We start from the raw sequence: 14,712 nt of genomic DNA, 5'->3' as shown, positions 1-14,712 counted from the left end.
CCCGCTGGCCCAGCTCACCGCACACAGCTGGGCTGTATAAATTCACCTTTCTGCATTCCAAGGGAGCAGCATGGCCAGGTATGGAACAGATATGGCCATTCCACAAATGGCTTCCTGATGCTACTACCTGCTGCGCACTCAGGGAACAGACTTGAACCTGATACCTGCTTTGTACGTGGAGGCTCTGATTTGCGCAGAGGAGAGAGTTACACAAAAATCATTATTTGTTGAAGCAACCAAACTGATACCATATCCGCTTTGGCAAGTCTGAGAATGTCCTTAGAACGCGCAGAGAAACAGGAACTTGAGACCCAGCTAGCCTAGCGAGGTATCAGCTAATCTTTAAAATATGCAAACCAACTAACCCAGGCATCATGATACTCTATCAGCTTTCAGGGATCAAAATCAATTCAGGTGGAATGGCAGAGCTGGAAGGAACTCCCTCCTGCTGAGAAACTAATGCAGACTCTGAGGTCCAGAGCCAAGGGTCTTGCCTGAGGCCACCCATCAACTCGGGGACAGAAAGAGGTGGGAGGCATGGCTCCTGCTCCCCCAATCCTCTGTCCTCTCCAAGTCCTTGGACTAAGACCAGGGCAAAAAGGTTTTCAGGTTATCCTGGTACTGAGAAGAAACCACCGGCAGCTGAGGTAAGTGCCCACAACGGAAGAAAATTAAAATGTCTGTTCATGGTGGAGACAGGGCGCTTGCTCTTACCTTCAGAGACAGCAGAAATGTTCTGTGAAAGCTGGACTTGGAAGGCCAGGATTTCTTTCTCAGCCAACACAGGCCCAGCCCAGCTCAGCTCAGCCCTGCCCCGGAAGGGAATTTAAAAGGCAGCAGCTCCTCACCTGGGGCCCAGGCTGGGACCACACCCCATGAGGCTGACTTCACCAAGGAACCCGTCTGACTGGCCATCTCCCAGACAGCCACGGGCCAGACCAGAATGCCACCACCTGTCTGTAGCCTGGCACCTCTCTTTGACGGGAGTCCCGCCCAGCCCCCACCCCAGCCAGGCCTCCGGAACAGGGAAGAGTGCGTGTGGAACATGCCCACTCTCCTAGTCAGGCCAGCTTGGGCTAGGTCTCCCAGAGCCCACCCCAGCCTGGGCTGGGTCTAATGCAGCTGCTTCCTGCTTTGCCTTTTCTTTCACTTTGGTTTTTAACCCCAAAGTGAAACTAAAGACAGGGATGACAGGAGAAAGACGGTGAAAGTTAGAGGTTGGAGGCAAAGGGAGATGAACACCTGCCTTCTAATCTGAAACTTGGAAGAAGGCCCTCAACTTCTCCAGGTTTCCCTGTCAAACAAATGGGAGGGAGGAACTAGGCTAGTTATTTAAACGTCATTTTAAGCTAGAAAAACTTCCTCATCCCTGCCGCCACACTGGGCTGAAAAGGAGCTGCGGGAGCGAACCACGGGGGCTCCGAAGAACCTTCCTGGAGGATGGAGTGGGCAGCAAAACTCTGGCCGCAGGGTAGAGACTCTGGTCTTCCTGAATACTTCTCCCCAAATGTGTCCCCACATCTGCCATCTGAACTCCTTTATCCAGAGCAGACCCTGGAGGTCCCAATAACCTGGGACAGAGAAAATTCAGGAAGTCCTTAAGCACAAGCCTGACCCTGTCTTGGCACAGCAAGAGGAGACACCTATCAACAGCTGACCTAAAATACCCAGCCCAAGGGCTGATGAGGCCATCTACTAAGACCGATAGCAGCCTACCCAGGACTGGTCCAAACTGCTGACCCCAGCGTACCCAGCACAGTGTCTGGCTAAACCACTGCACTCTATTTTATGTTGTTTGGCAACTGGCTGGCTTCTCACTAGCCAAGGACATAAGAAAGGCAGGGATGATTCTCCTGACCTTTCAGAAGAAAATTGAGGCTCAGAGGTTAGCAGGGACTTAGTGGCTGAGCCAGCACCGGGATTCAGGAACTCAGTAAATATCTGCTGGATGAATGAGCTCACCAGCCCAGCTGTTGCCAAGCAGGTGCAACACACACCAGAGACGCTCCTGGAGGAGGACTTGGCATGGGAGAGGAAACATGTCTCCCTGCAGACCAAGTCACAAACAGGTCCCAAGGTACCAGGAACAAAGCCCCCTTCCCCCGACCCCTGGCTCCGGTGCTGCCACTCCCCAAGCCCATTTCTTCCTTTCATTCTTCACTTCTCTAATCTGCACTTTACTCAGGAGATACTTCCTTGGTTGGGGACTGCTAAGTGACACTGGCCAGGGTCCTTCCCCTCCCTGGGCCTTGCCCCACGTATAAAATCATGGGCTGGATTAGAACAGTGGTTTCTTAACCAAGGAACTATATTGGACTCAAGGGATGGGCGGGGCGGGGAGGGGAGGGGGGCTTTTTTAAAATATACATTCTCAGAATGGAAAAGGCAATTTGAAAATGTCTAACACAACTTTAAGTGCACAGCCTCTGAAGCAGTAATTCCACTTGCAGAACTGCTCCCACAGACAGGCAAGCACACATGCATAAAGACGGGTATCGCAAAGTGTTCACTGCGGCACTGTTCGCAGCAGCAACCCAGCGTCCTTCAGGAGAGGACTGGACAAACATCTGATGGTCTGCCCATCGATGGAATGCCACCACTGTAAAAAAAGGAGCCCAAGGATCTGGTACACCCACAGAGAATAACCTACAGCAGAGACTTGTGTGAAAATGAAAGGTACAGAACCGCGTGTGGAGAATACATCAACTTTTGGGTAATAACAGGGTTGTTCCTGACATAAAAAAAAAAAACCCACTGCTGTCGAGTCGATTCCAACTCATAAAGGTCCTATAGCACAGAGTAGAACTACCCCATAGAGTTTCCAAGGCTGTAATCTTTAAGGAAGCATACTCACACATCTTTCTCCCACAGAGCAGCTGGTAGATTCAAACCACCGACCCTTTGGTTTGGTAGAGTTCCTACCATGCACTTTAACCACTGTGCCACCAGGGCTCCTTGTCCCTGACATAGCTGCCTATATATACACAAAGTGTTTGGAGACTAGGAGTCTAGGTAGAGAGGCTAATTTTTCATTAAGTATATTTTAACAAAGTATGAAACTTTTAACCGCATACATGTATTGCTTTGTCAATAAAAATTAATTTTTATATACAGAAATGTTGTTGTTAGGTGCCATGAAGTCAGTTCCGCCTCACTGTAATCCTACGTACAACAGAACGAAACACTGTCTGGTCCTGCATCATCCTCACAGATGTTGCTATGTTTGAGCCCATAGTTGCAGCCACTGTGTCATTCTATCTCTTTGAGGGTCTTCCTCTTTTTCACTGACCCTCTACCTTATCAAGCATGATGGCCTTCTACAGGGACTGGTCCCTCCTGATGATGTCCAAGGTACATAAGATGAAGTCTCACCATCCTCGCTTCTAAGGAGCATTCTGGCTGTGCTTCTTCAAAGACAGACTTGTTTGCTCTTCTGGCAGTCCATGGTATATTCAATATTCTTAGCCAACACCCTAATTCAAAGGCATCAATTCTTCTTTGGTCTTCCTTATTCATTGTCCAAAAATAACTCCAGCAAAACGCACACAGAGAAGCCTCTCCCTAGACCTCAGAAATCAGACTCCCTGAAGGCAGGGCCCACGCAGCTGGATTCGGAAGTCTCCTCAAGGGCTGCTGGTCTAGCCTTGTAGAACAGGAGGGCGGCCTCTGAGGGCAGGCTGAGGCAGCCTGGACACTGTAGGGGAATAAAGTATCTGGGAAGACTCTGAGGATAATCTGGTCTTGAAGCATAGAAGGATTTAAAGAGGGCTTTGAGGGAACATCTACAACTGGGAGGAGAGGGTTCCTACCAGGAGGAATGAAGAAGTTAAGTCAGGCTGGTAGATGGGGAAAGGGAAGAAATCTCTCTCACTATGTGATCCTGGCAAGTCCCTTCACCTCTGAGGTTTGGTTTTCACTCATGGGAAGTGAGGGGGCTGGGCCAGAGTTCTTTCCAGGCCTGACACCCTAGGATCTGTCTTTATTTAATCTAATTTAATATTAAAGGAGGCAGGAAGGGTCCCCTGCTCAGCACATGGCCATAGGGCTCTACACCTGTGCAGACTGTAATCAAATATTTGGAGGCGGCAGAAAATTCAGGCCAGGATCTTGGGGCAGCAGCCTTGGGGCGACTGCCTCCAGGGAGTAGGAGCAGATGGCGTTCTGCTGAGATGCCCTTCCTCACCTTCTTGTTAATAATTAAGTCATTACTGGAGACCCTTTTGTCACTTTTGAAATACTGTTTGCAGAGACTTGCTGCCTGGGCTTCCTTACCATGATGTGCTAGGCTGAGGGCTCACGGGCCACAAGAATTTAGATTTAAGCCACAGGCCCAAACTGCAGGTGTTTGCAGTAGAAAAAGCCCAGGATAGCGGTCAGGAGCCCTGGGGTGAACCTGGCTAGACCTTTATGAGGCTGTGGGCTCTGGAAGGACAAAAACTAAGTCTGTTCTGCCTGCCACCGTATCTCCAAGGCCAGTCCACTGCCTGGCACACAGCAGGCCTTTAATTAAGACTGTTGAATACATGAGCAGCTCAGCCACTGAATCCCAGAGTGACCTTGGTCAAATCACTTTCTACTGCTGAACCTCAGTTTCCTCTTCTGGAAAATGAGAATGACAATAGTAACGACCTCCCAGGGGTATGTAAGACTCAACCAAGATAACATGGGTGAAAGTGCTTTGCAAATCAAAATCAGGCTAAACAAAATTTTAAGGATTCAGAGCCAATGTGCTAAAAACAAAACAAAAAAAGAATGAATATACATGAGAATGTGCAAATTTACGAGAATGTACTTGGCAAACAGTAAACCATTAATCAAATGAATTATTACAACTGAAAGGAACAACACAGGTCACTCTAGTCCACTGTTCCAACGTCCAAATGAGATTCCTCAGGCTGTCTCTTTCTCAAAGGAGCACAAAAATTCCTCATCAAAACCTTTGTCCAGATTTTGGTGTGAAAAACTGGGTTATTGTTACAACCGTACTCTACATACGGCTGGACTCAAGAGTATTTGCCAAATTACACTCGCAGATGGGACCCTGGGGATGTTTAGTAGAGGCACAGGAGGAGTGGGGGTGAGGGAACACGGAGGCTGTGCCTGCCATGTGGTTGCTCTGCCTCATGACCAAGGTGGTGCTCAGGAGGGAGGTGCTATACATAGGGGAGGGGAGAGGTGAATGACTGGCTGGGTGACCCCGGCCAAGCCATCAGTTTCCTAGCTATACACTGGGACCAATCATTGCTGCCTTCTACAGTAGTCACTCAGTAAGTACCCATGGGCATCCCTGGCTGCAGCCTGGAAAACTGGAACTGAGCGCCATCACCCAACTCCGGATCTCCTGTGCTAAGCACATTGGGACAAGTCTCTTCCTGCCTTTATGGGTGACTGACTTCTCTGGCTGGGCCGGGTTAACACCTTTCATGGTGGGGGCTGGCTGAGAATTCCAATGGGCCCCACCGTAGACATGACACTGTTGGACTGGACACACAACTCAGGAGGATTCTCACAGCTTGGTGTGTAAAAGTGCTGGTGTGAAGGTCCTCCCCTTCCCTGACTCTCACTTTGAAGAAATTCTAGCTGGCACCCAACCCCGACCTTCAAGATCTTCAGAAAGCAGGGGCTGGGGAGCTGTAGGGAATGCGTTTGTGTGCCCCTAAATCAAGAGGCAAGAAGGCTCGGATCCCAGGGACTCTGACAGCAGGTGTTCTCCTCCCAAGAGCAGAGATGAACTGTGGGAAGAGCCTGGGTTTGGAGTCAGTCAGCCTTGGGCCTGAGCCACATTTTCTTAATCTGTAAAATGGGATGATTACATCCACCTGCCTGGAGCCTGTTGTAAGAATCTCATGAGTGTGCCTGTGGAGCACCTGGCACAGAGCAGGTGTTCAGAACGTTACTTCCTATTCCCACATCAGCAACACCCAACATCTTTCCCTCTGCTCCATTAGGCCCCCGCTGGCCTCATGGGCGTGGGCAGCCTTGGCTACTACTCTGGCCATGCTCTCCTCAGGGAGCACAGCATCCTCTGCTACTCCAACTGGCCCTTCCCATTCCTGTGGGCCCCACCCAAACCTCACCCTCTTTTCTCATCTGGAAGCTTGCAAAGCCTCCTCCCCGTCCTCACTCTTATTCATTCTAATTCACTGGCCCGATTCATCTTCCTGAAAAAGTCTCTGCTCTGAAATCTTCCGTGGCTCCCCAAAGCCTCAGCTTTTCAGCTGGTGTTCAACACTGCCTGCAACTTCCTGGTCCATTCCCGATTTTCCATCCAGAGCCCTGATGCATCAGCAAAACTTGTCTACTCCCTGTTTCCTCAAATGCATGCTTACCTGCCAGTCCCATATCACTGTCTCTGCACAAACCATCCCTGAGAAGTCAGCCTCACCCTCTGCCTGGGTGATTCCAGCCCACCACCCCCTCCCCCACTCCCCGCCCCAAGAGGGCTGTTTCCTCTGGCTCAGGCTCATTTCTTCCTTCTCAGACAATGCTTTTCCTCAGCAGACACTTAATTATATACAGTCATGCAGTCTTTCATAATTGTAGCCTTGTTTTCCTATCAGGCCATAAGTTTCTAGGGGCAGGCCCTGTTTGTCTGTTCTTCCCTGTCCTCCCGGAGCCGTGCTCAGGACTGGGAGGGCAGGTACTTGCGCAAAAAACTGTTTTTTGAGCCCAGTTCAGTTCCAGGCTGAGCCAAGTCCAGCCCCCGATCCCTTGGGGCCACTTTTTTGCACTTGTCCTTTGAGGAAACTGTTCACTGGTCTATCAGAACCCAGTGCTCCAGGCCAGGGATGTGCAGAATGAGGGAGGCCTGGGCGGGGAGGTAGGGCTATGGCTCTGGTTTGGCCCTGGCGTTGCCTTGCTCTGGGATCCTAGGGCTGGCCCTTCCCCTCTCTGTATCGGCTAACTTTACTACAACACAAGAAACAATCTTTTAGCTTTAGAATCTGCCTTTTGTCTTTAAGGTAGCCTTGGTTCTCAGGAGCAGGTAGGTGAGAAACAAGGCTGATTCCAACAAGGCTGTGTGAGGAGAGGTGGCCACAGCCACAACCGGAAGGGTATTCACACGCACACGTCATCAATCTCAATAAATTCGTGTTGACAACTAGATTTCATTCCTGCCCAGGTGTTCAATTCCACAGCCCCCATCCTGGCCAGGCCTGACAGTCTCTGCCAGGGCTAAGCAGGAGAAGGTAACTTGTTTCTGGAAATAACCAATCCTGTCCGAAACAAAGATGACAATATAACTGCCATTTCTTGAGGGGCCTTTACTACATGAGTTCTCATCCTCACAGCGGCCTGTGAGGTGGGTATTTCCATCCTAATGTGACAGGGAAGGAGACTGTGGCCCAGATAGTTGGCCAATCCATGGTCATACACAGGGACAAGTCAAGCTGTGATATAAATGCAAGACACTCCCAGTTCAGCTTTTCCCAGAGTTCACCCCATAGACTCTCAGTATCAGGGATCCTCCAGAGGGGTGGATAAAGCTGATTCCTACATCCAGACCTGCCAAATGAGCATCTTTAGGGGTGGAGCTCAGGAAGGTGAATTGTACAGAAGAGAAACGTGAGGCATAGAGAGGTAAAATGACTGCCAAGGTCACACTTTCAGCAAGTATTGACCTGGGGCTGAATTCAGTCTGACTCCAGAGCCAAAGATCACAGACTTCCTGGAGAAGGCAGCATTGGACAATATGGGCCTCCAAGGGAAGAGAGGGCACCACCAGTACAGCACCAATAAAAGCTTGCGGCAGGAAAGGCCAGGCCACATGTACTCAACATGCTTTAGGGAATGAAGAAACATGGAGCTGGCGCTGCAGCCTTTACCCCAAGAGCCTAGGCAGAATATTTCTGAGCCCATCTGAGCTTCTGGGCTGAAAGTCTGCCGTGCCTCGTGCCTACAACCAGCAAGTCTTCACAGCGGCCCTGTGGGTGTGTCTGACTGCTGCTCAGGATGAGACAGCCGGGGAGGTGGTGACTCAGTCTTCACCGAGCCTCAAGCTACCCCTGCTGAAATGCGAGATGAGCTCAGAGGGTGGGAAAATGTCAAACAAACCCTCCTTGCAGAACAGATGGCAGGCCTAGGGAAGGCGGCCTGAGGAGCCAGGCTACCAGGCAGGAGCAACAGACCTGGAGAAAAGCTGTGGGGAAAGAAAAGTCAAGAGGCCTGGGCTCCAAGCCCCCCACCAAGGCTGCCTTGCTGTGGGGCTGAGCAAGTCCCTGCCCCTCTCTGGGACCCCATTCTTCATTCACCCCATGAAACGAGGAGAACTTCACTGGCTTCTGACTTCCTTCTAGGACAATTGTGAGAACAATGGTCAGGAAAGAGCCTGGCAGATTACACAATGCCTCACACAGCACGTGGGAGATTAGAGGATTACTCCTATTATTTATTAGACGAACCAAAGGTACTTTCCTTGTTACCTGAATCCCAACCACAAGGCGGTGGGGAAGAGGCTAGGCCTTTGTCTTGTTCCCACTGAGAGAAAAGTGACCCAGATATTATTGGGCGGGGAAAGGAGTTCACATTTACTAAGCACCTACAGTATATCAGTTATTTTTATATATACAATTCATTTAACCACCACAATCCTACAATGCAAATATGATTATCTTGAGTTTCCAGATGAAGAAAGTGAAGCTCAAAGTAATGTGCCCAAGATTACATAGGCAGTGAGTGATGGAGACCAATGAAAACCAGGTGTTTTGGGCTTAAAGCCCATACTCTGTCCCTGGGACAGTTTGTATAAGATAAGGGGGTCTACTCCTTAAAGATTTAGTGAAACAAAGCCTTTGCTATATTTACACAACCAAAGAAAGATGAGTTGCGAGTGGCCAAGGTTTCTAGATACGCACTCTTGATTTTGGACTTTCTGAATCGAAAATCTCATGTTGTGCATTTTCAACACATTCAAATCCTACTGGACCTCATTCATCTCAGATTTCACGTCCAGTACATAGTAAGTATTCAGTAAAACCCAGATGAACGGAAGCCACAGGAAAGGCCGTGGGCGCTAGAGGTCAGGCTCTTGCCAAAAGGAAGCCGGAGGCAGGAGGAGGCTGAGCCTAGGACTTGGTTTCTTGAATTCTGATCTAGTCTATTTCCTAAGATGTTACAGAGCCCCTGAACCATAAGGATTTCAAAATCTCATAAATGACCACAGCAGAAGCATTCACAAACATTTTTCCTTGGCTGCCGGTAGGCGGCAGGCAGCCAGCGCAGTAGCTGGGTCAGCAGCAGAACATGTCTGGTAGGCTTGGCCAAGGCTCTGCGGCTGTCCCAGCAGATGCCCTCCACATCTTCCCCCATCATCAGAACCCTCAGCCAATGTCTCTGCCTCAGCCCAGGCCCAGCCCCCCACCTCCCAGCACAAACTCTCCCATTTCACCCAGTTCAAGGGTACTCTGTATAGGCAAAGCTGTACGGAAGACCAGCTTTGCAGGATCAGCCCTCCCAGCAAAAGGCATTGTTGTTAGGTGATGTCAAGTCAATTTTGATTCAATTGCCCCCTAGGGTTTTCTAGGCTGTAATCTTTATGTCAGCAGATCTTTCTTCCACGGGGCAGCTGGGCATCAAAACCAAACAAAACCAAACCCGTTGCCTTCAAAGTCGATTACGACTCATAGCAACCCTATAGGGTTTCCAAGGAGAGGCTGACAGTTTCAAACTGCCGAACTTTTGGTTAGCCGTAGCTCTTAGCCACTATGCCACCAGAGTTTCCAACCAGATGTTAGCATCCTCCAAATTCAGGCTGCTCTACCTGGCAGTTGAAGCCCTTCAAGACATGGCTGCAGCTGATGCCTTAAACTCTATCTACAATTACTCTTTTCTTCAGGTTCTAGCAAAGTTGGTTTATTCACTGTCCCTGCTACATGTACTTTTTCTGGCCTGTGTCTTTGTTCACACAGTTCCCTTAGCTAAGAACGCCCTTCTCATTCTTTCCACCTCCACTTGTCCCAATCCTACACAACCATCCCAGCCCAAACACTGCCACCTCCCCCTGAAGCCTTTCTGATCCCTTTGCCCAGACAGGACCATCTCCTATGGAACACCACAGCTGGCACCCAGCTGGCAGCATTCAGCACCTCTCCCTCTTAGTCTGTGATTAAGCACACCTTTAAATGATAAGATGAGACATAGGTGCAAATAGGTGACCTTTGAGTTACCTTAAAATGCTCAAAATGTCAGAGCTCCAGCTACCTAAAAGACCATGGCATCCAACTCTGTCATTTTTCAGATGGAAAAGTAAGAGGCCCAGAGAGAGGAGGACACTCCTCTGAAATCTTAGCATCAGTGCCAGGAATAGGACCTTGGCATCTGCCTCGCATAATTTAAGGATCCAGTGAGTTTACAATGAGTCTTAGGACAAGGATTATTATTCCCATTTTACAGATAAACTGAAGCCCAGGGGAAAGTGACCTCCCTGAGAGCAGGTGACAATGTGGAGACCAGAAACCTGATCTTTGCACTTTCAGGCCAGGGACCAAACCCTTTCCCCTCCCCTCTCCAAGTAATGCGCTGAGCTCAAGGCACACAGTAAAAGGCCAACGGATGTTAGAGACTGTCATTATACACCAGTGAGCAGGTGACACTAGCCTGACAGTGACCTCTTCAGAGGCAGTGCCATGGAACACCACCTAGGAGTTCCGGGCAGGTCCTTGTCCTCTGGATCTCAGTCTCATATGTAAGACAACGGGGCTGCAACAGCTGATCTTAATTTCTGCTCCAAAGTTCTAGGAAATCCTAGGCTCCCTGACAGCAGACCCCAGCTGTCTGATGGAGCCTCTCTCAGCTGAGGTCTTTGTTCCTCAACTCTATGGGGAAGCAGGAAAAGCAGCGAGGCTGACAACTACAAATTGACTGACTTTATTCCTAAATGCCACTGGCTGGGCAGGGCCTACCCTTAAAAAAGATGAGACAGAAAATCCAACTGTCTCCCAGCACAGACATCCCGCTGGGCACATCCACCTATCTTTACAAACTGACAAAGAGGAACCAGGAATCAGGGCGTAAGTAAGGGACAGTTAGCTCCCTGCTCTATTGGAAGGGCAAGCTGTATCCCTGAACAGTCAGGAGGCAGTGGAGTGCTGCTGGGTAAAGAACTCTGGACTGTGGAGCCTGGGGCCTGATCTCTGTCCCAGCTCTGCCACGAACTAGCTGGGTACGCTGGTGCAAACTACCTGTCCTCTCTGGGGCTCAGCTGAAAGACAGGCTGACAGTTCACATGCATGTCTACATGCTCACGACAACCTTGTGAGGTTGGCACAATTACCCCCTTTTTACAGATACGGAAACTGAGTTGAAAAGGCCAAGGGTCTCACTTTAGGTCATAAAGCTTTAAGCTGGCAGAAGAAGACCCCAGAGGCCTTAGACTTCCAAACTCAAGACTGTTCAGGTTAAGAACAACCTCTCTCCTCCCTCATCCTGAATCAAGGTTCTCAGCAAGACCAAGGAAGCACAGAACCTTGCTCACCTGCCCACTCTGGTGGCCTGCAGAATTCTGGCCACAAACTCCACAGCTCAGCTGCCTAGGAGGCTACACCTCCCTGTAAAATTTCATTAATTCAAGTTGGCAGGAACACAGCCCCCACCCCCAACCCGGTCTAAATAAACGCCCAAGTGATATCACATCCTGCCGGCTCCAAAATAGCCCAGGCCTGCCCACAAGCGATCACAAAGTGCCAGGCCATGCAGGGCCAAGTGGGCAGGGGTGCCCAGCTTGTGGCACCCCACACACACTCAAGCAACTAAAGCAGAAGCCTCAGGGCAGGAAGGACCCCTACTCCCACCTCTGCCAGACTGCCTGGCCCCACCCTCCTTCCCCCCCTTTGTTGGGAGGCCCCCAGAGCCTCCTGCCCCAGCACCAGCCCTTGCCCCAGCGCCAGCCCCCATGGAGCCTCGGCCGCTGCCAGCCTGCAGGCCGACTCCGGCCCAACCCAGACATCCCACCACTCACATTGCTTCAAGAGCTCCAGACACAAAGCCATGAGGGCCGGATGGGGGTCAGAGACCCAGAGACCGGCAAAGACAGAAAGAGGGAAAGGGAGAAACACAGGAGCAGAAAGAAGGGAAGACAGGGGTCCGGGCACAGAAAGCGAGGGTGCCAAGAGTCCTGGGCAAAGGAGCAGGCTCAACGGGGGACCTTTAGCGTGAGAAACATAAAGTGGTGTGACCACCCAGACAGATGTGAGGGCAGGAGCAGAGGCAGGGAGAGCAAGTCAGGGGATGCGACCCAGAGAAATGTGTGTGCTCGGAGGCCTGAGAGAACAGAGAGAAACAGCCAGCAGGGGAAGGCAGGCAGGAAAAAAAAAAAAAAGGCAGGGGAAATAACAGGGGTCCTCTACGAGGGAGACTCCAATGGACTTAGGAGGTCCTAGTGTATTTGAGGGACACCCAGAAGAGGAAAAACCCTGAGGGAATGGAAACTCAGGGGAGGCAAGACCCCAGGGACTTGGGGCTAAGGGAGGACCCCCAAGGATGTGCAGGAAGCGGAGAGGAGTGCCCTTGGGGAGTATAGAGGGTGTTCTGAAGAGGAGGCCCCAAAAGATCTGGGGGCACCCTGAGGAAAAGCTCCGACGAATGGGATGCTCAAAAAGGGAGGCTCTGAGGGACGAGAGGAGCGCTCTGGAGGGGGACCCCGAGATCGGGGAGCGAGGGAGGGGCTGTGAGGGAGCGCGAGGGCAGAGACAAAGAGACAGCGATGTTGGGAGAGACAAAGCGGGAGGAGCGGGGAGACCGGCCAGAGGGTTGGCGGCTGGACAGAGGGACGGAAGCGCAGGCGAGTAGGTGGACGGACGGACGGACGGACTGACGGACAGACGGGGAGGAGGTCGGGGGCAGGGCCTGGGCGGGGGCGGCGCCCGTCTCCTCGCGGGGCCGCGGCTGCTCCGGGCGACGCTGGGCGGGCCCCGGCGTCCGGGCTAAGGAGGCAGCGGCGGCGGCGGCGACGTGGACCGGACAGAAGGACGGAGTGACGGATGGACTGGCGGCAGCTGCGGCCAGCGGCGGGCACTCACCCTCCTCCCTCACGCGGCCCGGCCCGAGGCTCCGGTTTTGTACGCCCGAGGGGCGGGGCCACTGGGTTAAAGCCCAGCGCCGGCCCCGCCCCGCCCCGCCTCCCGCGTCAGCCGCACGCGCGCGTCGCCGGGGACTCCCGGGACGGGCGGGGGCGCGCGCAGCCCCGTCGGCACGTGGCCAATCGTGCGCGCGCGCGGCTGGGGCCAGTGCGCAAGCGTGCAAGGCGCTCAGCCCAACCCACGCCCAGGCCGATTGACCATGAAAGGGAACGCGCGCCCACGTCGACACGCGCATGCCTGAGCGCAAGGGGGCTCCGCCCCTCGAACCGCCCCGGCAAACCGGTTCCAGCTGGAGCGGGACGCTTGCTTCGTGAGGGAGGAGGCGCGGGGAGAGTTCGGACTAGTTTACGGACGCAGCACCGGGGTGTGAAGGGCCGGGAACTGAGGCTCAGAGGAAGCAGCCTGAAGTCTACGTTTCAGCTTGCACAGTCCGCACTATGTCAAGTACTATCAAGTCTACGTCCTAAATGTTTCTGATTGTCCCTGCCGTTCCCGCTTTGCTCTCCTCGTCCTACTCAGCTTCTCCAAGCCTGTGTGACCTTGGACGAGATGCTTATTCAGCCTCCTCCGTAAAGTAAAAAAGGACCCCCCGATGCCCTGAAGGACGAAGCGCCTAGCACCAAGCCGGGCTGGCAGTAGGGTCTACCCAAATCGATAAATCGCCACTCCCTTTCTGCTGCATCACCACTGCCCCCGTGCCTCATCGCTTCTTCCCCTTCTCATTCCGCCTTCTCACTCTTCCTCCTCAGTCAATCCTGTCACTTCCTCTTAAGCCTAATCCCCAGGCCCTACCTACAGTAACCGCAAAGACCAACTAACTCCTCTGTTCCCTGACCTGGGTGACCTCGGGCAAGTCCTTTCCCTTCCTCCGTACGTCAGTTTTTCCCAACTGTAAAATGGAGAAAAGAATTTTAGGCATCCCATATGGCTGTTGTGAGGACTGAAGAAGACGATAATGTTGCTAATACCACAGTCAGGATTTTGCTTGCGTAAAGGTATAACAACAAAAGCAATTGAGGGGGGGAAAAAAAAAACAACCTTGAAAACAATGGGAAAGATGGGAAGAAATTGGAGCCCTCATCCATTGCTGACGGGAATGCAAAATGGTACAACCACTGTGGACAACAAATTTGGTAGTTCCTCAAAAAGTTAAACAACACAACCAGATGATCCAGCAATCCCAATCGTAGGAATATAGCCAAAATAATTGAAAGCAGGAACGCAAACAGAAACTTGCACAACAAAGTTGATTTGGCTATTCACAATAGTCAAAAAGTGGAAACAACCCAAGTATCCATCAACAGATGGATAAATAAAATGTGGTATATACATCCAATAGAGTATTACTCAGCCGTAAGGAGAAACGAGGTTCTGATACATGCTACAACATGGATGAACCTTGAAAACATCACGCTGAGTGAAATAAGTCAGACACAAAAGGACAACATTGTATGTTTCTACTTATATGAAATAGGCAAATATCTAGAGACCAAAGTTAATTAGTGGTTTCGAGGGGTGGGAGGAGGGGGGAATGGATAGTCATTGCTTAGGAGGCACTGAGAGTCTGTTAATTGTGGTGGAATAATTTGGAAAAATAGTAGTGATGGTTGCACAACGTGGTGAGTGTCATCGATGT

General features: G+C 51.4%; 1 protein-coding gene across 5 annotated transcripts in view; it reads right to left on the bottom strand.

Moving 5' to 3' along the window:
• The window catches only part of DLGAP4 (DLG associated protein 4), an 86,763-nt gene that overhangs the window by 52,699 nt on the left and 19,352 nt on the right, over positions 1-14,712 (bottom strand). The window contains exon 1 of one of the 5 annotated variants that reach the window (XM_010591659.3): positions 11,957-12,863. The exons of 3 other annotated variants lie outside the window; for them this stretch is intronic. In XM_010591659.3, the coding sequence (XP_010589961.1) occupies positions 11,957-11,987 (31 nt within the window). In that variant the 5' untranslated portion in view covers positions 11,988-12,863. Of the gene's footprint in view, positions 1-848; positions 11,821-11,956; positions 12,864-14,712 lie in introns of those variants that run through there. One more of the 5 variants, XM_023550210.2, reaches the window with a different exon arrangement.

The sequence above is a fragment of the Loxodonta africana genome, chromosome 24 (genome assembly GCF_030014295.1).
Source record: "Loxodonta africana isolate mLoxAfr1 chromosome 24, mLoxAfr1.hap2, whole genome shotgun sequence".
NCBI classification, from domain to species: domain Eukaryota; kingdom Metazoa; phylum Chordata; class Mammalia; order Proboscidea; family Elephantidae; genus Loxodonta; species Loxodonta africana.
Note: the sequence above shows the minus strand (reverse complement) of the source record. Positions and strands in the feature narration are given on the sequence as shown.